The sequence below is a fragment of the Fukomys damarensis genome, unplaced genomic scaffold (assembly GCF_012274545.1).
Source record: "Fukomys damarensis isolate Sample0158 unplaced genomic scaffold, DMR_v1.0_HiC HiC_scaffold_21, whole genome shotgun sequence".
NCBI classification, from domain to species: domain Eukaryota; kingdom Metazoa; phylum Chordata; class Mammalia; order Rodentia; family Bathyergidae; genus Fukomys; species Fukomys damarensis.
The window spans coordinates 17,821,340-17,845,630 of NW_022900933.1; the positions used below are offsets into that span (position 1 = coordinate 17,821,340).

At 41.6% G+C, this 24,291-nt stretch overlaps 1 protein-coding gene across 5 annotated transcripts in view; it reads left to right on the top strand.

Moving 5' to 3' along the window:
- Ttll5 (tubulin tyrosine ligase like 5) overlaps window positions 1–24,291 on the top strand; it is a 252,450-nt gene that overhangs the window by 45,350 nt on the left and 182,809 nt on the right. For all 5 annotated transcript variants that reach the window (XM_010645542.3, XM_010645541.3, XM_010645544.3 and 2 more), the window contains exons 8-12: window positions 2,512–2,581; window positions 3,317–3,401; window positions 13,577–13,678; window positions 15,477–15,568; window positions 16,300–16,407. In XM_010645542.3, the coding sequence (XP_010643844.1) occupies window positions 2,512–2,581; window positions 3,317–3,401; window positions 13,577–13,678; window positions 15,477–15,568; window positions 16,300–16,407 (457 nt within the window). The remainder of the gene's footprint in view (window positions 1–2,511; window positions 2,582–3,316; window positions 3,402–13,576; window positions 13,679–15,476; window positions 15,569–16,299; window positions 16,408–24,291) is intronic.

Here is a 24,291-nt window from a genome sequence, read left to right on the forward strand (position 1 = left end):
AAATCTATGAGGTGGTTATTGTCATTTTCTTAGAAAGTGGTAGAGTCAAGGTGGTGACTCAGGTCTTGCTGTCTCTAGAACATACCCTCTTAACCCCTGAACCATTCTGCTCCACAGTAGCTTCTAGACACTGTGAGCTTTGATAATTAAGGTCCAGTTAGGAAAAGGGATGTGTTTCCAACTTCCCCAATTGTTCACATACCTGCTTTAGCCCCTCTATGAAAGGAACTTGAGCTTGAAATTGAAATAATTTGAAGTGAGTTAACTGAGCACTGATGTAAAAGAAATAGGCCTGAGGATGTAAAAAACTTTCCTTAGTCGTTCTTCTGTGTACAGCACTTAGTTGTGCAGACCCAGTTGCCCTTTTGTTTTGTGAGCTTACAGTTTAATTCCTAATGCAAATAGAAATAAGAGGTAAAGACAGTGGAACTGATACTACAGTTACTTAAGTAACGGAAGGGTTTGTGTTATGCATAACTCGATGGATAAATGAGTACAGTGAGGATGGGAAAAGGGAAATGGAACTGGACGTTAGCTGTGTCGTGGAGTGAAGGCCAGTGTGCTCTGTGGGAAAGAGCAGAGTTGGGCGGTCACGTATATTGTAGCACTTAGGTTACTCACTTGGAAGACAGCTGTGATGGATTAATGCTGGACTTGGAACACAGCCTACAGCTTACTGCTTTGTACAGGGATTGCATCGATCCTTATTCACTGAGCTCAAGATGACTCAAGATGGAGCTGGGACTTGTGAGAATACGATCAGGAAATGCAAGGGAGTCAGGAGACAGTGTGGTAGGGATGAGTTGGTACTGACGGCGTCGTGTTCAGACGTTGCGTAGAGATGAGATGCGAAACTGCCTTTGACTGAGATCAGTGGTGAGAAAGGAGAGGGGAGTCTCGCTGTCTTGACTCCAGAGTTGCTCGTTGTGGTTGTAATGTTATGGGTCATAAAGTTATCTCTGTTTTGTGAATAGCTAGTATTTGGGATGGGAAATGCTTTTGTTTCTTTCGTAAACTTTTATTACAGAGAAAACTTTTGAACTTGGGGGAACTACAAATAGTGCTGAAAAGTCAAACCTCCGAGGCAGACACCTGGGGCTCCGGTGCTGCTTTATTGCTTATGAGCCGTGTGACTTTGAGCAGGTCCCTGACCTCTCTGATTCTTCATCTCTGAAGCAGGGAGGGTAGTATTCCTGCCTCATCGGGTTAGGTCAGGATTAAATCAAGTTGTGTTTGTGACACTTAGAACAGCCCTTAGCTCGTAGTACATAATCAGTACACTTATTAAGTTTTGTTTGTGCAAATGTTAACAATTATTTCCGAGCTGCTACCATAACTATTATCATCATAATTGTTTGTTGCCATTTACCTTTTGGAGCTGTTTTGTCCTGCATGGTTACAGCTGATTTTTCTGTCTTAATTACAAAGAGAGGGATTCTGTTTCTGATATTTTCATCTACTGTTTCCTTAATCCATAACAGCTTCCTGCTTCCCACCATGTTGACTCAAACTTCTTTTGACAAGTGTTTAGGTCCCTCTGCCAATGGGGTTTAGCTGTCTCACCACCCTCTTTGATTATTTCCCAGGTCAGTCTTTAGCCACAGGCCCATGAGTCAGCCTGTCCTCCTTTGTACAAGATTTTGTGGGCCATCCATGGCGTCTTCCGTTCTTCCCCATCACGTGCCTGGTAGCTTTCAACACTCACTTCTTCCTGGGCAAGTGGCCCCACCTTACCGGTCCACTTGGCAACCTGACATCTTACATTTGAAGAATTGTTCTCTGTGGTCTTCTAGACTATCTACATTGCTGTTCCTCCACCTAAATACTAAACTGTTGGGAGATAGGACTGCTAAATCGTACATTCTATGAAGACCAAGATTGTATCCGATTTCTCCATCACTGTATCCCCAATGCCTTGTATTGTGTCTAGCAGCACCCAGTATTTCTTGTATAAACAACTTTTCTTCATTGAAGAGATCTTTAAAAGATCTCATTCGGATTTTGTATACAGTTGCTTAGTGAGTACCCTTACGTGAATCAAACACCCATTCCATTTCACAGAGGAAATTCTGGGACCCATGAGGTAGCTGCATGGTCTCCACACAACTCAATGAAAGCCTGTATTTATGAACAGTCATAGTGTTTTTTACATTTTCATTGTACTTTACCTTTTGAGAGGAGCAAATTTTTATTTTTTTAAGTAGCTCTTGTTTTTTTTTGACTTATTATCATTTAATATCATGTTTGTACATCTTTAAAGATGTTTAAGCTGTATTTATTATGTGAGATGCTGTGTAAATTTCTTTCCCCCCATTGTAATTGAATACCCATAGTGTTTATAGAAGTGGGCTGTTACATGGCCAATTGAATATTTGGATACCCAGAGGAAAACTTTTCCTAGAGTTTTAGTTTTCTACATTATTTCTTAAAAGGTTAAGAACTTTGCTTCTTGATTATAAATTAGAATTCCTTTGCATTTCTACTCTTTTATTCTTTCTGTTTACTCAATAGCCAAACCAGATTTCCCTGGAAGAGAACATCCTGGTCTCCCGTTACATTAACAACCCCCTGCTCATAGATGGTGAGTTGTGATTAGACTCTTGGCTACATTGGGCCTAGATCCCTCTAAACTTTTTAACCTTTTCTTAGTCTTCTCTAGTGTTTTTAAAGCTAGTATGAAATTTTTGACATCTCTGACTTCAGAGATGAGACTGTTTCTTGCCTACCATTGAAGATTATTTTGAAGGTGAAATAAGATAATGTAAGAGAAAGTGCTGCCAGGCGTGGTGGCACACATCTATAATCCTAGCGCTGTGGGAAGATGAAGCAGGAGGATCAAGAGTTCAAGCCCAGGGGTTGGGGATTTAGCTCAATGGCACCACACCTGCTGCCTTGCAACTGCAAGGTCCTGAGTTCAATCCAAGGTACAGAGAGAGAGAGAGAGAGAGAATTCAAGCCCAGCCTGGGAAACTTAGTAAATTAGCAAGACTCCATCTCAAAGAAGAAAGAGTAGAGGTGCAACTCAGTGCAAAGGCCGTTGGTTCAACCCCCAGTCCCGCCCCTTCCCCAGATGCTTTAGATGCTACACAGCCACTGATACTATGTGAAAGTAGTGTGTGTATATGGGACACACACAGATATACTATAATAATACAGTGAACTTGTTATTTACCCACAAAAGGAAAGGTTGTGGGTAGGTAGTGTGTCCTTCTCATGAAGAGGAGTGTTCTTTCTTTCATAATTCTTCTTTACATTGTCCTGTTCATTCTCAAAAGTGTTTATTTTTTCCTGTGAATCCAAACTTTTTTTTTTCCAGATTTCAAGTTTGATGTGCGCCTGTATGTGCTTGTGACTTCCTACGATCCTCTTGTCATCTATCTCTACGAAGAAGGATTGGCTAGGTAAGGCACTTTGTGTTCAGTTGGAGGGCTCACTAGGATATATTAGAGCAGACCTATGAAGGAGAGTTCTAAGATCAAGCTGTTTCTTTCAAGAAAACAGAATATACCCAGGTGGGCTTCTGATGACAGAAGGCAGTCTTAGTGCTGAGCAGTCTCACCTTCTTGCCTTTTTTTTTTTGGTACCAAGACCAAACTCAGGACCTTGCCCTTGCCAGGCAGGCAGTGGAACCACTGAACAAAATCCCCAGCCCAGCAGCCTTACTTTCACACTGACACAATCTTTGTCACCATGCCCAGCAGTGATCTAGGTCATGGGTTATTTTGATGCAGTGACAATGTTATGAAGACTGAGGGTAGTAATTTACCGTAGTTGCTCAGAATAGATTTAGATAGAAAAATCAAACACCATATTTATTTACCTGCCACATTCCAGGCATTTATTTTCATTCTCACAACGGTCTGATAGCTAATCCATTTTTGCAGTTGAAGAAACTGAGACTTAGGTGAAAGAGCTTCATATTGCTTTCTGAGACCACCCAGCTGGGGCTGGGAGTGGAGCAGGGGTTGGAACTCGATAACTGAACTGTTCATGCTCTTTCATATTCAGGGTGCAGGTTTTATGCTTTGCAGTGGTCATGTATATGTGGTTTTCTTCTTGAGGTGGTTTATAGGTTTTAAGATAATGCAATTTGCAAAAGTTGAAGCTATAATGAGCTGAAGTTTTGTTTTTCATGTTCATAGAAGTTTACAGATGATAGTGTTTCTGTAAAACTTTTAAAACTTTTAAAACAAGTACATAACTTTGCTATGGTTGGTTTTCTTTTCCACTGTGAAACTACCTCGTTCCCTTTTCCCTGCCCCACACCTTTGCTTCCTTTCCCTCCCTCCATTCACCCTTCCTTCCTGTTTTCCCTGAAGCTCTGGTGTGCAGTGGCCTGTGTGTTGTACAGCATAGCAACTTACCAGGGAGTTTGAATCTGTGAGCAGTCACAGCAAGCTGAAAAGCATATTTCTTTATTTAGAAAATGCACTTTGAAGGTAGGAAATACCACGAGTAAAGGATTATGTATGTGTGTACAGGTGATGAAGAAAATAGGTACGGTTTCTGCCCATGCAGAACTTGATCTAGTATTCCTGTTTATGTATGAGGGCTTTTGTACATGTTATTATATTCTGATAACTTTTATGTTTTAGTAGTTTTTCAGTACTGTAGATTAGAACTACATCCCAGTTCATTTTAATTTTTATTTTCAGACAAAGTCTTGCTAAATTGTTCAGGTTAGGCTCAAACTTGTGATCCCAGGATGTTGGGATTACAGGTGTGTGCCACTTTGCCTGACTTGAGTGATATTTTAATTTGTTTATGTGCTTATTTCCTTTGATACATCCTTTGAGCAGAACCCAGAGAGCACAGAATGCTTTCAGCTGGTTAAGCTATGTCTTCCCTTCACCTCTAGGTGGCGATGACAGCATTTATAAGGCCTGTCATAGTCTTTACTAAGATTTCTGAGTTTGGGCCCTAGGAACACTGGAGGCTGCTGAGACTCCACAGTTCTGCCCTCTTCCCTTGAAAATGGAGAAAGAGGACAATGAGGACATTTTTCAGTTGTTGGACAAAGGCCGCAACCAGGCATCTAAGCATAAACTGTTAGCCTTAATCAAGTCTTCACTGGAAAAATTTCTATAGTGATTGTAGACACATAGGCTCATATACTGGGTTGTAGAGATAGATAAGAATACGTATAAAAACCTAGTTCCTATATTGTCTAGAACAAAAAGAAGGTAAGATATACCCCTAATTTCTGCTCAGGGGTATAAGGGCTGAAGATTGCAGTTTGTCACTGGAGACTTCTGAGCGTTTCCTCTTTTTTTCATGAGCTTCTCCATTTTTCTTCTTTCACTCATTCTCACCTTAGCTGGTTTCCGTTGTCCTGCTTGGGTATTGATTATGTCCTGCCATAAATTGGATGTCTGATATATAGAAAAGATGTCAAGGCACTTTATGTGCACTCTCTCTTGAGGTCATCATACCAGTACATTTTGCATAATATTTCAAGCATAAATAAAATTTGGCGTAGTTTAAAGACTTGTGTGGTTTACAGCACAAAATGAGAGCAATGCTAACATTATTAGAGTTTGCAAATGCTTTGACTGCTGCTTGTGTGTTGTTCATCAGAACACACTGAGTGGAGTAATTCTTCTCTTGCTTGCAATAGGAACTAAAATACAGTATTTAACCAGTGGATGATTTTATCAAAAGCTAGGCTTTTCCAAAAGTCTAAGTGAATACAAAAGTTTCACCAAAGGATGGTATGACAAGCTGTTTCCCAGAGTCCTGTGAGGGTCCATTGTTCTGTGCACTCATTCCGATGTACCCAAGTTCCCTGTCTTTACTCATTGTGTGTCTTGGCACACGCCTGCTTTTAATCCTCAGAGTGTGCGCGACAGCGTCATTGCATTCAACAACAGTCTATAGCTCCCCAGTCCTGCAGCTTCTAGTAATCGGAGGTCACGTGTGTTTTATGTATACATAACTGAAGAAAATCAGCGTAAGATGAGATCACTAGGTCATTTTACTGAGGCTTAACAAGGAAAACCATAATCTTTCCTAAAGAGACAGAATTGGAGGCAAAAAATGAGCTTCTTTCTATAGAAAAGAAGGCTCCTACACCGATATCATTTCTGTTTAGGGCCTCATGTTAATGCTAGATGACAGAAAGCTTATTTCACAAGACACAGTTTTTTAAATGTTATTTTGTGTAAATTTTTTACCTTCTTAAACTAACTAAAGAAAAAGAACCTAATTTCTTCATAGATTTCAGCTGTCTTTGTTTTAGCCACACAGGAAGTAGATGCTCTTTTCTTACATGGGTAAAATGCTGAGGTGTTGTCCAAATACAGTTGCCTCTCTGGTATTTAGGTCCCGTCTTATGGTCCAGGGTAGTACAGTAGAGTCACCCTGCTTCAGAGCTTCCAAGTGATACAGGGGAAATAAATGTGACTCCAAACCTGTTTGATGTCAGGTATACTGAGTTCGTGTTCTGCAAAATTGAAGCGTGATTTCAAGGAAAACAGAAGTTAAGAATAGGAAAAATTTATTGAGAGCAATAGCTCCTGAGAGACAGGAGCGGACCCAAAAGTGGGCTGCCAATATGCCCACTTTTCAGAGGAAGCTTTTTAGAGCAAAATCACGAAGTGAGTACAAAATCATGAAGTGGGTACAATGTGGGTGAAAACTATAATCAACCAGTAAGATTGCAAGTATAGCTGCTTAGGTAATATTGATCCAGTGGAGAAGCAGATCACTTATCAAGTATACATGGAAAGAACAACGACATTTTTAGGAAGGGATGGATCAGGAGGTCCTGGTCACCCAACTGGGTGACTGATGTCTATGTAGTCTATTTTGGGCCAGGTGATACCAATTACAGTATACTTTTCAGTTTATTGCTTTTCCCTTGAGGAGGCATGTAGGCCTGGTCATTCCATCTTTAGCTTGAGGCCTGGCCTTTTAGAGGTACATCTCCAGCCATAGTTGCAGTGTATTCTCGTCTTCTGCACTGACTCCCTCAAGGGCCCAGCCCTGTCCGACTGCCTATATAACATTTGTACCTAACTTAGTTATCTATCATACATGCATGTTGCTGTTTAGCACCAGCAGAGGACACTCGGTTTCCAGAGAGGGGTTCTCTTTTCACCAAAATGGTGGAAATTCTTTTTCCTATCAGAAGTGGAATCCAAAAAGACCTTGTCCAGGATTTTACAGCTGTGAGTGGATCCAATCTGGGGTTTAAATGATTTGACAAAGCCTTTTGGTGGAGACAAAGCTAATAGCTAAATTTGCACTGAAATAACAAAAAAATTTAAAACAAAATTGAGTTAAAAACCACATGTGCTGTAGGAGACTTAGCGATAGTATCATAGCACTAGCACCTTTGGGGTCAGGGAAGTGCTCACCTGGGGAACTGAGAGCGTCCCACCCATGCAGTGGAGGTAGGAGACAGACTGAGTGGATCCAGAGAAGGCCTGGATGGGTCTGACTTTTTTCTGCCTTGGCCACATGATTCAGTGGGAATTTAGAAAAGACCCCAAAGCATTTGTAATGCCAGTCCCTTCTTCCTCACCCCCAGTTCCTTCTTCAGTAGCCTTCCTTGCTAATTAACACTGGCTCCGCAGGGATATTTACCTTTTCTCTGCTGGATTCCTGTGGTTTTGAAAGAATTCAGGTACTTGCTGGTTGCCAAGGAATTCAGATTACCTCACAGGCTGCACACTGTCCAGAATCTGCCACAGCAGCAAGTTGGGGGAAGAGACACCAGAAACGGGGAGAAACCCTCCCCAGCGTTCATTGTCACCCTCCCTGGCAGGTCCTGGCTGTTTGTGAAGTTTGAGTCACTTCTGGCTCTGAAGACAGAGGATCAGGCTGGTAATCCCCTCCCAGACGCTCCACAGGGCGCTGCCTAGTCACTGCCGCATTTTGGCAGTCTCAGGGCTGCAGCTGGTTGACAGCAGATCAGAGAGCACTTGGGCCCCTTGTTTCTCTTCCATAAGATTTTCTGGGTCAGGCCAGGATGAAACCCAGTGGCTCCTGGCAAGGCTGCCCGAGGTGCAGTCTCTTCACGGTCCAGGCCTCTCTGTGGCTCAGCCTGGCTACACCTGCTGAAAGATGACTCATTCATGCGCCACAGCTCGGACTCCTCAGGGTTGACCTCATCTCTTCTATGTACATTTGTTTGGAATACAGAAAATACAACTACCAAAGAGGAGGCTTAACTGTCCTACTTCTAGATTCTAAGACTGACCGCAAGAATATTTGATGTCAGATTCTTAGAAGAACAAATAGCTTTTGAATAAGAAAAAGAGTTTCCCAGATCCCACTAACTTCTTATTTTCCTGTTCTGGTTCTGTATTGGTAAGGATTTTGGAACATGCAACTCAGGTGTGTTTTCATTTACTGCTTATACTCCACATGCTCCTTGATTTACAGTGGGGTTATGTCTTGGTAAACCCATAAGTTACAAATGCATTCAGTACACCTAAGCTACTGAACACTGTAGCTTTACAGCAAGGTCTTTTAGTGAAGGTCAGTTGTTACCCTCTGGTCACGTGGGTGTCTCAAAGCTGTGGACTGCTACATGCCCACTATCAGGAGAGAGCTATCATAGTGCATGTTGCTAACCTGGGGAAAGGTCAAAACTCAAAATTTGAAGTATGGTTTCTACTGGATGTGTATCAGTTTCACATCATAGAGTGGGAAAAAAATTGTGAGAGAAATGATCAGAAGTTGGAGACCATCTGTATACACCAAACATTGAAATCCTTTCTACACACACACACACACACACACACACACACACACACTTGAGTTTTATTATTTATTTATTTATTTTTCTTCTTTTTTTGGTACCGGGGATTGAACTCTGGCCTTGTACTTTCAAGGCAGGCAGAGGAACCATTGAGCTAAATCCTCAGCCCTTTTTTTTTTTTTTTCCACACTTGAATTTTAGATGGATTATTACTGTTGTTTTGATTCCAAGTGAGAAAAAACAGCATTTGATTTAAGAAGCTAGTCAGAATAAAGACAGTCTACTTTTGTTTTCAGAGTGGAGAATAGGGCATATAATTCTATATTCATCAGTAGGCTGTGAAGTATTATCCAGGGTTTCAGATTGAACCCAGAAAGTAAGACACCTCTCCCCTACCTCCTCCCGCTTCTTGAATTAAAGGCCAAGCCTATGAAATTCTATTGTGAGAGCTTTCCTAAATCTTGTCCTCATTCAGAGAGATGTGAATTTCAGTCTGTGTTAGGATAAGTATTTGCAAATGTGGGTCTGGAGTACCTAGTAAAGAGTTACCTTTTAGGTTGTTGCTAATAAATTGTGTTGAAGCTGGGCATAGTGGCACATTTCTGTAGTCCCAGCTACTTGGGAGGCTAAGGGCAGGAACATGTCTAAGTTTGAGCCCAGCCTGGGCAACTTAGCAAGAGCCTGTCTCAAAATAAAAAATAGAAAGGGCAGGGGATATAGTTCAGTACAATCCCCAGAACAACAACAACAAATTCATGTTGCACCAATATGTGAAGGTTTGATTTAAAGGTCAGGAGCCTAAGTGCTCACAAGGACATTCCCTGAAGAAAGTCAGCCAGATGGAAAACCAAGAGGAGCCACCGTCTGTCCCACTTAAAGGCACTTGGTATTACGGGAGTGTCAGCAAGCCACACATGCTGGAATTGCCAGATCTAATGGTTTTAAAAGGGAGGCTGAATATCTGGATTTTTATTGTGAAACTTACCAAGTTTTTCAGACTTAATTTTGAACTTGTAGAAAAGCTACAAAAATAGTGTCAAGACCTGCCTTTTTTTACCTTATGTCTAAAGACCCCATTCGAATTCCTCCAGTTGTCTGAATAATGTTCTGTGTAACAAAAGGACCCAGTTAAGGATCTTAGGTCACTGTTACTTGTCAGGACTCTTTAGTCTCCTTCAGTCTACAGCAGTTCCTCTGTCTTTCGGTTACTTTCTCGGCATCAGCACTTTTGAAGGTTACAGGCCAGTCCTTTTGTAGTTTTTCCCTCCATTTGGGTTTATCTGTATTTTCTCACAATTAAATATAGGTTTGTGTATTTGGGGCCACAGTAGTACAGAAGTGATGGTAGTTCTTCCCATTGAATTGTATCTGATGGCCCATGTGAAGTCTTTTTTTGATACCTGGGATCGAACTCCAGTTTTTGTACTTGTGAAGCAGGCGCTGGAACCACTGAGCTAAATTTCCGGCCTTGGTGGGAATTATTTGGATTAAGGTGATTTCTACAAGGTAGCTCCCCTGTAAAGTTGTTTTGCCTTTCCTTTTGTATTTTATGAGAAGATACCTAAATTCATGTAAAATATTATTCTTGATCTTGTTTTCACCCAAAAACTTTAATATCTATGGTTTTTTTTTGCCTGAATTAATTATTGCAAATAATGTTTTCCAAATGACGATTTTCTAATTCCACCCCTTATTTAGTTGTTTATTTATTTATTTTGGCGTTTTATTTCAAGGAAGAGCTTTTATTTCCCATCTTTTCATGTATTGTACTAATGAAGACTGGAGGATTTCGATTTTATTTCATGGGTTCTTTTATTATGGTTTATTTTGGTGCTCTAGCCGTTCCACATTTACCTTTTGTGTCCTTTTGACATGTCCCCATCATTCTCTGAGCACAAGATGTTTCAGTCTCATTCTTTGCTCTTACCTGACCCTGTTTGCTTTGTCATGACAAGTAGTGTTTAGTCACCAAGATGTTGATGACTTCGCAAACATACACGTACATGGGCATTTACATCTGTACTTATTTCTGTGCTGTCTCCGCATTGAAGAGTAGTTAACATCACCACTTCCAGTTCTCGTTCAAAACTACATCCCAGCCTTTTTCCTTTCCATATTTTAAACTCTCTTCTCCAATAGTGAGAAATCTGTCTTCCATTATCTTCAGAATATTTAACATTTACTCCTTTCCCTTGAGAGTAGCCAATCCCCTGACCTTGCTGGTCACCACCCTGCTCAGATGCCCACCTTGTGTGGACTTAGACCTCTGCTTAGGCAACCTGCAGCAAGGGCTCTCTTCCCATACTGTGTACCATTTTCCTCCTCTCCATAGGGGCAGGCTGCTCCTGGGCTACAGGGAGCAATGTTGGTCAAGTAATTCGAGTTTTAAAAAGCAAAAAAATCAAAACAAAACAACAAGAACTTTGTTATAGCTTAATCAGATAATCAGAACTTAACTAGTAGACCAGATCTGAGACTAGTGTGACCCTGGTCTAGACAATAATGAGAATGATGATCAGAGAATTAATATCATCTGTTGAATATGGATTTTTATGAGAGCTGAACGATTTAACTGGCTTAGGAAGAAAGACAAGCACATATTCCTCCAATCCCTCCCTTTCCTCTCTGTGATCTTTTGCACTGTCCACTGGGCTAAGTGAAATACAGAATTCAGTACTTTTGCCTCCTAGAGGAACTTCTTTTTCTCCCTATTTCTTACTGCTTACTGCTTCTTAGGCTCTGTGATAGCCCACTCTTTTTCCTTAGTAACCTTGTCTTTGCTGAGGGTTCAGAGTATAATGACCCAGGGAGAAGAAGATGAAGAAGAAGAAGAGTGATTTTGTACAAGTGCATTGCCCGTGAGAAAAGGAGTGTAGGAATGGATAAATGTGTCAGTGGTGTCAGAACTGCCCCACCGGGGGATTTTGCTCGGCTTTTTATGACCAGCTCAGATCAGGTTCTCACAATCAGCAGAGCTGAGCCTGTTTCCCTGAAGCAGAACTTTCCCCTCTCCCGAACTCATTGTTTTAGGGAAAGGATGGTGGGAGGTATGTCACTGTGAGGTAATATCAGGTCAAGGCAGGCAGCCTGTGGGGGCCAGCCTGGGCCCCCTCTGTGTTTCCCAGGAATTCAGAGTGACTGTCTTCCATCTGCTTGGAGAACCACTGCAGGAGGAAGATGGGGATGTAAAGGCGAGTCTGAGCCAATGGATGACATGATGAAGAGTTCAGTGATAATTCCCAGAAGTTTGTTGAAAATCTGAGGTCCTTCTCAAACATAGACACAATGCTTTTCGAACACTTTTCCTTTAGCTATAGCCTGGTCAGAATTCTCCCTGTCCACATCCTTTTCCTGGCCTCATGTTTGTTTTAGGTTTTTGAGTTTAGCTCTTTTTTTTTTTTTCCCCTCACAGCTGTTTCTTTGGCTCTTGTATATTTCTGATACAGAGAATTAAGGAGTGAGATAGTGGGTGGGTGAGAAGAAATGGAAAAGAGGAAAATTTTTAAATGCTGACCTTTAATGTGGTAAGAATTCATGTTGACTTCATAGTCTGGATAAGCATATGTAAATAATTTGTAAATCATATGAAAATAAAGTTGTGGCCTTCCAGGTTTTTTTCACACACTTGGATCTGCCTCTTGGGAAAACCACTTTAGGGGAGGGTGATACGGTTTTTGAGGTATGTAAACAGGGCTTGATATTTACCATATCCGTTCGCCTTGAGTGGCCTTTTGTTGATATTGAACATCACTGGAAAGTTTTCTCTTTCCCTGCTTACTTCCTTCAGAGGCACATATATTTTCTGCTTTGGTCTTGTTTTGACAGAAGTCCAGGATATCATATTGCTGTCCTGTTTTTACTGGGCTCCATGTTTAATCCCTCTGTCTTCTGCCTTCCTTCCAAATCCATGAATTAGTTTCTTGTGCTATGCCCATATTTATGCTGTTCTGCTTTGTCTGCTGTTGATGTGGCCACGTTATTGTTCTTTTTAAATTAAATATTATGGATTGGTTCTGTTCTCTCTGTGGATGTGATTCTAAGTCTGTATTGCTGTGCTGTCGTTTTTTTTTCTTTTACTTAACTTTCTACCCTAGAGTGTTACAGTGCCAGGCTCTGTGTGGACACTGTTTCCTGACCCGCTGATGCCCAGTTATCCCTACTGGCCCACACACAGCTTCCCAGGTTGTGAGTAACCGTCTTGAAAGTTCGCACCCTTCCTATTGCTATCGCTGTTATTATGCAGCATCTCCTAGTGGTTGAGACCAAGGGGGTTAGAGTCCATGTGATCTTGGGCAAGTTTCTTAATCTTTCTGGGTCACATTGAGTTCTTGAATCTATTTTAAAAATTAGATACAATGTAACCTACTTTCGGGGTTTTTTAAGGATTGAATTTATGTGTGATATTATATACAAAACACTTAGCATAGGCTTTAGCGTTTAGTAGGCATTCAGTATTTATTAGGTAATGATGTCACCCTCCATCATCATCATCATCATCATCACCATTATTATTAATTACTTCACTGATCCTTAGTTCTAGGTTCTGTTTGTTTTCTTTCTTCCTTTCTTTCCTTTGTTTCCGTGACAGGGTCTCACTGCCCTGTCAGGTCTTTTTTTTTTTTTCTGATACCAGGAATCAAACTCGGGCCTTGTGCTTGCGAGGCAGGTGGCAGAACCACTGAGCTAAATCCCCAGCCCCCAGGTCAGGTCTTGAACTCACTATGTAGCCCAGGCTAGCCTCGAACTCATGGCATTCCTCCTGCCTCAGCTTCCCAGGTGCTGGGATTATAAGCGTGTGCCACCATACCCAGCTAGCTTCTGTTTTCTTGAAACTCTGATCCTGGCACTTAACCTCTGTCCTTCAATCAGGTTTGCAACCGTGCGATATGATCAAGGAGCCAAGAACATTCGGAACCAGTTCATGCACCTGACAAACTACAGCGTGAATAAGAAGAGTGGAGACTATGTAAGGTACTGGCTGTGTCTGAGCTCAGAGTTAGAGAAGTCAGGTGGAAAGTTAACGCGTTTCACTGGAGCGTAACATTGAGTTTCTGGCCCTGTCACACTTATGAAAGGGTCGTGGTATACAGTTTTAAGGCATATTTATTGCTGCTGCTTCATTGCTTGCACAGTTATAGGGTCTGCCTTTCTCCACCAAAATAAGCCTTTATCATTTTATTTCCTGCTCGTCTTCCCTCACTTGATGTGAGAGTGGGAATTTAACAGACATATGGAACTTGTTTTGTTTCGTGGAGACAGGGTCTCACTATGTGGTGCAGGCTGGCATTGAAGTCACAGTGATCCTCCTGTCGCAGGCTCCTGAGTGCTAGGATTATAGGCGTGCGCCACCATACCTGGAGGAACTTTTTAGAAATCAAGAAATGAGGTCCCTTCAACACTTGGAAAACATCAGAAATTTAAAAATATGTGTGCTCCTTGACACAGAAGTTCCATTTCTAGGAAATTGACCTCAAGAAATAAAGGATGTATGCATAGGGTCAGAGATAAGAAAGCTTTTTTACTGTGTATTGTTAGGTAGTAGAAGCACGTTTTAGACAGTATAAGCAACTGAATTTCCTGATTGAATAGATAAATATCTAAAGCTATTTTTGTTGAGAGAAAAAAAAGAGAAGGATACACACTGAAATGCTAACTGTGCTTAACTGTAAGGTATGGGATTGTGGATGGGTGATTTTTATTTTCTTCTATATGCTTTTATGCATTTTCTAAATTTTATTTGATCAGGAAAAAATGAAAGAAAGAGAAATAAAACCACCTCAAAAAAAAAAAATGTAGTGGAAGAAGGGAGTACCAACCCAGCTCTGTGGAAATATTCCCCTTGCTCTGTTTTCTTTCATCCTGATAATTTTGCCAGAAAGTGGAAAAATAGAAAAGAAACCCAAACAGTCACTTTCTACTCAGACTAAAAATAGGGCCCTAGCATGTCCAGAGAAAGGAAGGAAGGAGAGAGTCTGGAGGTGATGGGACAGCTGCTGGAGCTGCGTGGGCTTCACTGAGTGGCCTGTGCCCACTGCTTTGCATTGGCTGAAGATACCATATCCTTCGGTGGGGAAGAGGACTGGAGGTGTGGCTGGTGTAGAGGGTGGGAAGGCGGCAGGGATCGGAGGGCAGCTGGAAAGCACAAGTTCCGGACTGAAGGACTTGCAGCATCACAGGCGCCTGCCCCGCTTGCATGATGGCAGTGGGATACTTCTTCTCCCTGACTACTCTAGTGCGGTCTCCCTCCCGCGACGACCCCGTCCGCCACCACAGGGGAGGAAGCTTGCTCCCCATGCTGAGGCAGGTTCTGTGTGCAGTTAGCGAATTAGTGCGCCACACCAGATAAGCTCACCCACTCGTCCCTGTTCGGCTCTGGTCTGAAAACGGCATCCAAGGTTTTCTAGACTCGTGACGTTTACCTTAAGACCACGGTGTACGTTCCCATTGTTATTCCTCTGTTGCAATTTTGTTTTTAAATTTGTTCACTTTTTTTTCCACGTTTCCTTCACTCTTTTATAATTGTTTGGTTAAGGAAGAATTTACCTCCTTCTTCCCTACCATCTTCAATAGGGCAAATGAAATGCATTTTGATTTTCATTTAAGAAATTGGTAAATTGAGGGATACGTAACAGAAAGAGCAAGAAAAAATGGGTGAGTGCAAGTTAGCAAAATGAACATTTTTCTGAAAGCTTAAAGGCTGTTTGTAAGGAACCTTGTTGACGCAGCCTGGCCTAATGGCATAGTGACCTGATTCATTCATTCCTTGTAGTTGTGATGATCCAGAAGTGGAGGATTATGGGAACAAATGGAGCATGAGTGCTATGCTCAGGTACCTGAAACAAGAAGGCAGAGATACAACTGGTGAGTTTTAACCCCTTTCCTCCTTCATTCCTCTTTGTACAACTTTATCAGCACCATCTCTGGCCAGAAGTTATTCTTGTAACTCTGACGGTGTTGCTGAGATGCCCAGTGGGATGATTTGCTTTGGAGTTGCTTTTTCCTGTTCCTGGGAAAAGGCCTTCCCTGAATCTCCAAATCCCTTTGCTTGTTGCTAGTTGGAGAGGCATAACTTTTTGCTTTAATCCTCAGTGAATTTATTTCTCTTGAATGTTGAAGTAGTAACTTAAAAGACAGCCAACTTTTTATGTAATAAATTGCATATCTCTATCTGGGTCTTGGGTTCAAATTTTTCTAAGTTAATCTCTTTCATTCCTGTTGCTGAGTTGGAGCAGGAGCAGAGTGGAGTTTGAGTATAGTAGGATAGAATGGGCACCTACGACTGAGACTGAGCAGTCTCAGTCCTCAAGGGGAGAGGCAATGAGGCGGAAGGAGAAAGGAAGACAGACTCCTTTCCCATTGTCTCTCTGTCTTTTGTCACAGGAGAGCACCTGAGCAGATCCCTGTGCCTGTGTTCTCAGCTGTATCGATGTATTTATGGCTCTGTCTGCCCCTGTAGCAGCCATTCCAAAGACTGCAATATAGAAGCTTTCTGAACAAGCCCGCATGCTTTTATAATTTTATCACAACCCGGTCATACTGATGTATGCATTTTAGATTTTCCTTCTTCTTCATTTTGAAACTCTTTTTTGCAGCCCTGATGGCCCACGTGGAAGACCTCATCATTAAGGCAATAATCTCCGCTGAGCTCGCTATTGCTACCGCTTGTAAAACCTTTGTTCCTTATCGCAGCAGTTGCTTTGGTAAGGAGCTGCAAGAAGCTTGGGATATTTTGTGAGGAGGATCCTGTGGGGTCGGGATGGGATTTTGGGGCAGGGAGGCTTAGTGATATTCAGGAATGAGAGGTAGATGGACTTCGGTTTCTTTCTAAGTTCAAATAGCACATACCAAGCCCACTAGGAGACCAATGATGAGCCTCAGTTGGAAGTCCCCTGAGGAGTGACTAGCTTTCGGTGTGGGAGGCAGGATTGGAACTAAGCATGGGTCTCGGAGTACGGTCAGAAAAAGTCTGCAACAGACTGACTGTACAGGAATCCAGCTCTAACAAATATATTCCAGAGCTCTTTGGCAGCCAGAGTGGGAGCTGTTCCAGGAAGCCCTGGCTGGTACCAGTATGTGCTTTCTCCCACTTTCTGATGATTCTTTTTTTTGTTTTAGTCTTTTCTCTAGTGGGTTCTTTTTCTTTTTCCTCTTCTTCCTTCTCTTTCTCCTCCTCCTCTTTTTTTCCCTCCTCTTTTTCCTCTTCCCCTTCTGCTTCACCCCCAATCTCCTGATGGCACCTAGGAGGAATAATAAGCCATTCTCAAACACTGGGTCAGGAAACCTGTTACCTGCTGACCTACTCCTGAAACTGTGGCGTTGAGAGTGTGGGTGAACATTTGCTTTCTCCACTCACAGGAACTTGTTAGTAATCACCGCTGTGAATGTCTGTAAAGTCACACAGGCTTTCAGCAGGCGCTATGCTGGTTAGCAAAATGTACTCAGGCCACTGATAAGTTGATGGAAAAGTATAGGGTAGCACAGTACAAGCAGTAAGGATATAAGAGGCTTGGCTTGCTTAGGAGGTAAGGAACTTGGGCTCTAAAGCCAAGAAGCCTTAATTTGAAACCCATTTGAACCCAGAGCTGACTACTTTGGTGATTTTCGCTGTTAATCTATTTTCTCAACTCTAAAGTGGCAGCTGCAGCGGTGTCTGCTTCTTAAGAGCACCGTGAAGATCAAACGAGATGGTGCATACATAAAGTGCTGGCATAAGTCTGTTCCTTAAGCTGTACTCAACGAAAACTATTTTCTTATTATTTTTGTAATTAATCATTATAACTCTGGATCTCTTTAATGGCTTATCATAACAGTCTGTGCTTAAGAGGTACTAAAATAAGGGAATTGTTGAGATCCTAAATCAAAGATGTAGATAAATCTGGACCTAAAATTGCACGGGGAAAAAAACGAGGTTATGATACCACGTTGAAATGCATATCTAGATGTGCATGTCTTCTGAGGTCCTTACCTGTCACAGAGGCTAAAATAGTATCATTGAAACCCAATGTGACCTTCAAGGCCTCTAAGGATCTGACCCCGGCTGACTTTCTAGAACTCCATTTCCCCCTCTTACCCAGTCATCCCACTGTTCTGTACTAGAGTGCTGAGCACGCTTTGTGCCTCAGACAGTGCCTAATTTCTGCTGTCCAACTTGAAGATCCTCCTGTCAGCCTTGCACACCTGTATGCTTTTCTTAGACTCCACTCCTCATTGCCTCCTCCAGGAAGCCTTGCCCCACGCAGTGCCTCACTGTGTCCCCTCCCCTGCTGTTCTAGGCTTGTCCCCTTCTACTTCCCATCATTTCATGCTGTTTTGTTGATAAACGTGCTTGCCCTGTGGTCTCTGGGTTTTTCTTCTTGAGTTCTTAACAGCCTCTGTGTCCCCCTTGCCACCTCACTGCGTTTCTTACACTACCTCCCTGGATTCCCCCGGGACCTTTTCTAACCCTTTGCCTTTGTACCTGCTTGATTTATTCTGTGTCTGGACCATTTTTCTTATGTTAATTTAGCTCCTGGATCGCTGATATTCTTCAAGACAAAGCCAAATATCCCTTCCTTGGCGACCTGTCTTCTAACTCCACTGGTCAAGGTTGGACTCTCCCACCCTCAGGCCTCCGTCCTCTGCTCATAGCTCTGCATTAGTCCTAGAGTGTCGTCTGGTAGCCATTTATATGCCCATCTCTCCTACCGAATGGAGGCTCCTGGAGGACAGTGACAAGGTCTCCCTTGATTTACGCCCCACCCCCCCAGTACAGAGCAGCATCTTTTGCTCTTAGAGGGTGTTTGGAAATGTTTGCCAGATGAAAGATGGTGCTTGTTCTAATTGCCTTTAATGGCCTGGCAGGAAGCTTCCCAATGAACCTGGTTTGGTAAGAGCCTAGAGCTCGTACAGTTATGTCACTGTGTTTGAAGATAGAACCCAGTGCATTTAGAAATAGAACTCTAGGGCCAGGGATTTAGCTCAGTGGTTCTGCTGCCTGCCTTGCAAGTGCAAGGACCTGAGTTCGATTCCTGGTACAAAAAAAAAAAGCAAGCAAGAAAGAAAATAATTCTAAAGCCTCATTAGATTAAAATAATAAATAAAAGTTTCTTTTCTACATCTACTTGGTTCTTATATGAAAACAAATTTCTCACTTGGGTCTGGTGGCACACACTTCTAATTCTAGCACTTAGGAGGCTGAGGCAGGAGGATGGCCGCAAGTTTGAGGCCAGTCTGAGCTACATACTGAATTTAAGGCCAGCCTGAACTACATAGTGAGACCCTATCTCCAAAAACAAAACAAAACAAAACAAGGTAAATTTCTCATAGCCCTTATTATGAGAATCTTTTTTTTAAGGAGTGAATCATGACAGTTTCTCTAAATGTTTCCTTTTAAATGTTGTTTTATTACCTGATTGCCTTTTGAAGCTTAGAAATTTACCACACTTTGTACCAGTAGAACATTTTGATGGGAAAGTAGTAGTGACTTCCTCTGACTCAGTGAAATACTCCCTAGTCCATGGGATCAGCATGGGTCTCCTTTCTCCTCTCCTGCTTGAGTTCAGTTTCAGTCAGCTGAGTGCATCTGGAGTTTTTTAAGTTGTTGACTGTCTTCTTGACTTTCGTGGTTCTAATTCCACTTCCTGTCGGCCCTGGGATTTTTGTGTGCTTCATTACTTCCCCTGGGCAGATATGATTCTGTATACGTGAGTATATTTGGATGAATCCCTTTGTCTCTCTGACTAGTAGCCTCCCCTGAGGTTTGAGTTATAAGGAGTAAGCTTTTCCCCGCCCCCATCTGTGTAAGAGTAAACAGGAATTGAGAGTTTCCCAGAAGTTTTTGGCTTAAACAGAGCATTGGTGCTTTTAGGGGAAGCAAGTAGTTCAGGAATGGGGTTCCCAATATTCTTCTGGTTATTGTTGCTGACCTTCCACCTTATGACTCTGTGCCAGGGGCATTCCATTGCCATCTGAGGGTTTCTGTCCTCTGCTTTCTTCTCCACCCTACCACCTGTAATGTGCTGCTGTGTTGCCAGGGACCTTCAGTTGTTTCATTCATAGCTTTATTTACACATCTAACTTTTCTTTTTCAATTTCTGCCACATGCCTGGCAGAGTTAATCTGTGAGCAGTGCATTGCCATCAACAGTTTGTGCCTCTCAAATCAGATTTTACACAGAATAGTGAGTATATAGATCTGCACTGTGTCATCAGTTTTATGTACAGGCTCAGCAGCCTTCACAGACTATCTGAAATGTAGCTGTTTAATGCCTTTTCATAGTATTGTACATCTGGGAGGACCTTAGGAAATAAGTAGTCTAAATATAGAAATGGAGACCTTGAGAAATGAGTCCCTCTCTCAGATTCTGTAGCTAGGGAGTGAAAGAGCTTGGACAAAAGAGGCTAGAGAAGTGGAACTCTGCAGGAGCCCTGGCAGTCACAGCATCTTGATCATAGGACTTCAGTTGTGTAATCTTTGTTGCCTCCTCCAGTAAAACAGATTTTTGACAGTATAATTATTACTGCCTCCCAAGATCGTGAAAATGTGATGCCTTGTGTAAGAATATGCTTCTCTAGCAACTTTTTTAATATGCAGAAGAAATTGGCACTGTGAGATCACTATGAGAACAGCTTTTTGATCAGTTGGAGAAAAATAGCCAAAAACAACAGGATGTTAGCTGTCCTCTAAAGCTGTTGGCTGCCAACAGCGGTTTTATCTTTGTATGTGAGGATGGCTGAGGTGATGAGCTATGTCTGATCCTCTGTAGTGTAGGTTCATGTGGACCAACTGTACGCCCACTCAGGGCACTGACGAGCTCAGCCATATTTTGCTGAGACTAGTGACATGTTTGCTCAGACCAGCTGTGCTCGGTACATCTCTCTCTGTTTCTGTGGCTTCTGTTCTTGCCGTTTGCCAGGGTAAGCTGACATTCTCAGAAGAAAGGTGTCCATAAATGACTGGACCGAGTGGAAGTGGGAAGCACACCAATAAAAAATAAGGAAAGTCAAAGTATTCACTTCTTAAGATAATGTCCTTCCTACTTTATTCCTTGCTCCTGTTTAGGCTGGAAAGGAAGTTTACTGTAGCAGGGATTTCTGTTGGAAGTACCTGCTGTTTGTCAAACAAACATTGGTTTTTTTCCCAGTAGTCCTCAACAGTGTTGGTATTTACGACCAATCATATATCATAAAAGCCTTATTTTATAGACAAGGAAGAAAGATTTAGAAAGGTTAAGTAAGTTGTCCTAGGTCATGAGGCTAATAAATAGCAAAGCCAGGTTTGGGAGCCAGGTCTCTCTGGCTGTTTCTGCACCCACATAAAGACAAGTTCTGATGAGCCTGGCCACTTTTGGCATGCCTCATATCCTGGATTCTCCTTTGCTCTCCGGTAACTAGATCTGAGAAAAAACAATTTCATCTTTCCTAGTAGATCAGTCCTGAAAAAGGGCACTCTTTTCCCCCAGTCAGCAGTACCTACTTCTAGATACTCCTTTCAAGTCTACTCATATCTCTGATAGCCAGATACCTTATTGACTTACTGGCCTAGTTAACAATTGGCTTTGGGCTTTTTCTTTTATTTAGTCCATTTTCCTGTGGGATCTTGGTCTGTGTTTTTCCAAATTCTTCTTCTGGACCCCATTATGAAGACTTCTCTCTTAGCTTATAAACTCAAATCCAAAGCCAAGGTGAAAAGAATTTCCTTTATACAAAAGGATTTCAGTGACAGCAAGGACTGGCTAATATCAGGGCTTCACATTGCCTTGGGCACTATCATTTCAGGTGGGACTCTATTTCCGTGGAAGGTTAGTAGATTATTTCCAAAATTAGTGGCATGACATGCTTATAATCTCTTAGGCCTTGGATGAACCATTCTTCTAACATCTTTTTTCTCTATCCTTTCCCAAGCCATCTTTCATCAGGTTTTTGCTTACTATATCTTTATTATGTAAAATTCTTTTCCATGTGTGATACTGGGAATTGAACCCAGGACCTTGTGCATCCTAAGAAAGTACTCTAGTACCAATGTACATTTCTAGTCCTTGTGATATTCTGAATAATAATTTTTCTTATGTTTTTTAGGATTGTTGGCTTTATCATGAATATGTTAAGACATGTGGGTCAGGGTTATTTTGGAGGGCAGTTACTGCAGTTTATTTTTAAATTGTTTGCAGGTTACTTTGTCTTTGAAAATTGTATATTGCTTTTTGCTTACATTTTTTCTTTAATATTTCTTCATTGTTTTCTGTGTATTAGTTATGGAGATGGTCATTGGTATACAGTGACAGATGAGACATGGCCCTTTCCCTCAAAGGACAAGGAGGAGCAGGGATAAATGATAAATGACAGCACAAGTAGAGTAATTGTAATGCTTTTGGGATACAAGAGTTACCAGATTTGCCTAGGGCAGCTAGGGAAAGCCATTCCTGACAGAGAGAATATGATATACAAAATAAATATGACCAGAGGTGACATTTTTGAAATGGTAAGAAGTGTGACTAGATACAGCTGGCATGGAGTGGGGGTACAGGAGATAAGGTTATGTAGGTAGATGAGCACCAGATTATAAAAGGCTGATAAGTTTGAATTTATCTTGTAGAAACATTCACTAGAGGAAACATTCACTAAGCAGGATGACTATTTATTTCTTTAACTTTTATCACAGTTTGACCCAAAGCTCCAGATGACCAAGTTGTAACAAAGGAAATACTGTATAGTGTTACTAGCAGTGACCATTTTAAAATCCTGCAGGAGCAAACCTAACATTAGTGTCTATTGCTAAACCAATTCACTGCCTGTCACTATCTCTTAGATTTTTTTCTTTTAGAAAGGTCATTCTGATGGCCTTGGAAAATGCACTTCAGTGGGGAGGGACAGTGCTAGGGAGAAAACGTAAGAGGAAAGAGGTGTGCAGTGATAGTATATACTTAGCATGTGACCAAACATTCCCAAACATTCTCCTAGGTAAATACCTAGGAGAAACGAAACCATATGCTCATGCAAATACCTGTGCACAGGTGCTTATAGCAGCTTTATTCATAATGCCAAAAAAACTGGAAAAAACACAAATATTCATCAGCTGCTGATTGGATAAATCATAGTATGTCCATATTGTGGAATATTACACAGCAATTGCAAGGAATGAACCACACTATTGATACATGTAGGAACATAGATAAATCTCAAAAGCATATCAACAAATGGTAAGAAGCCAGGCGTAAATTTTACAAACAAAGTCGATTCCATTTATTTGACTTTCTGGGAAAGGCAGAAAACAAACAAGTTATGATTGCCAGGTGATGGGGAAGGTGGGAATTGACTATAGAAGGGGAAGGAAATTTGTTTCAGAAAACATTTGTGTGTTTTGTGGACCTTAGCTCTGATCAGACAGTAAGGAAGTTAGTCTTTTTCTTGGAGAAAAAGTGTAGGCGATTTATTTAATGACATAGAGTGGGATGTTTGGAGCTGAGTGGGACTTCTGAAAGTCTGATGTGTTTGACCTATATATACCAAGGATTGCACAATGTGATTTTCCTTGTGGAGAGGATATCATTGGTAATAATATGAAGGGCTCCAAAGTTAACCTCTTATCCTTGAATTTGTTAAATAAAACAAGACTTGCCTTTCCTGTTGTCGCTGTTGGGAAAGTAGAGGAAAATCATTGAAGATTCCAGAAGCCATGGAAACTTGATCTTTGGCTCTGGCCCTTCCTAAATAACATTAGTGGTGCAGGTGGATTGTTAAATCCTGCTCTGCTACCAGTGACTTACTCTTTTCTCACATTCTGTCTGTAGACCAAGTTTTTTATTTTTAAACTGATAGAGAACACTTTAATAGCAAAAACGTACGAAGTGTCCCAATGTAAGATAACTTCTGCCTTCTGCTTTGTTTAGTCCAGAATCAACCTTCACTGGCACCCTCAAAAGTTTTGAAAATGAAAAGAACCATTGTTAACTTTGCTGACCAAACATGCCCCTTCCCCGGGCTAGAATGGATATTTAAATGAATTTTAAATGTAATGTCCCCTAACAAAGAAGTGCCACATCTGCGTTGAAATTCAACTGTCTCTCTGCCACTATGTTTTGAGTATCAGTAATGTGAACTGTGAAAATGAAATGCAACCACCTGAATGAGATCAAGGCTGTAAAACCCTATAAAAGGAGTTGTAGCCCAGTACTGGGTTGATCAGGGCCCTGCCATTAGGTGTGATGACCCCCATCGATGGAGTAAATTTTTTTATTTTACTTCCATTCTGCCGCCTCTCTGTGTGTCATTTACCCATTCCTTCCATAACAAAACCATCGGAGAAGGGAAATAATAAATTCACACTTAGATGTCTTCCTAAAATGGGTTGCAGAAGCAAGATCTTAGGTGTGAAGAAAGGTGAAGGAAGGATCCTAGAGCGATTCCTTCACCTTCAGTAGATCTCTGTTTCAGAGTATGGTGGGGGTGGTAGTGGAAGACAGTCCTGAGCAAGCCCAGAGCAGGGTTGGTATTGGATATCCCTTATTTCTTTTCTCAGCTTTTTCATACATAAGCACAGCATGTGCATTACCCTTTTTTGAGTCAGATTGCTGTCTTATAGAACCCAGGAACATCAATAAAGTGGAT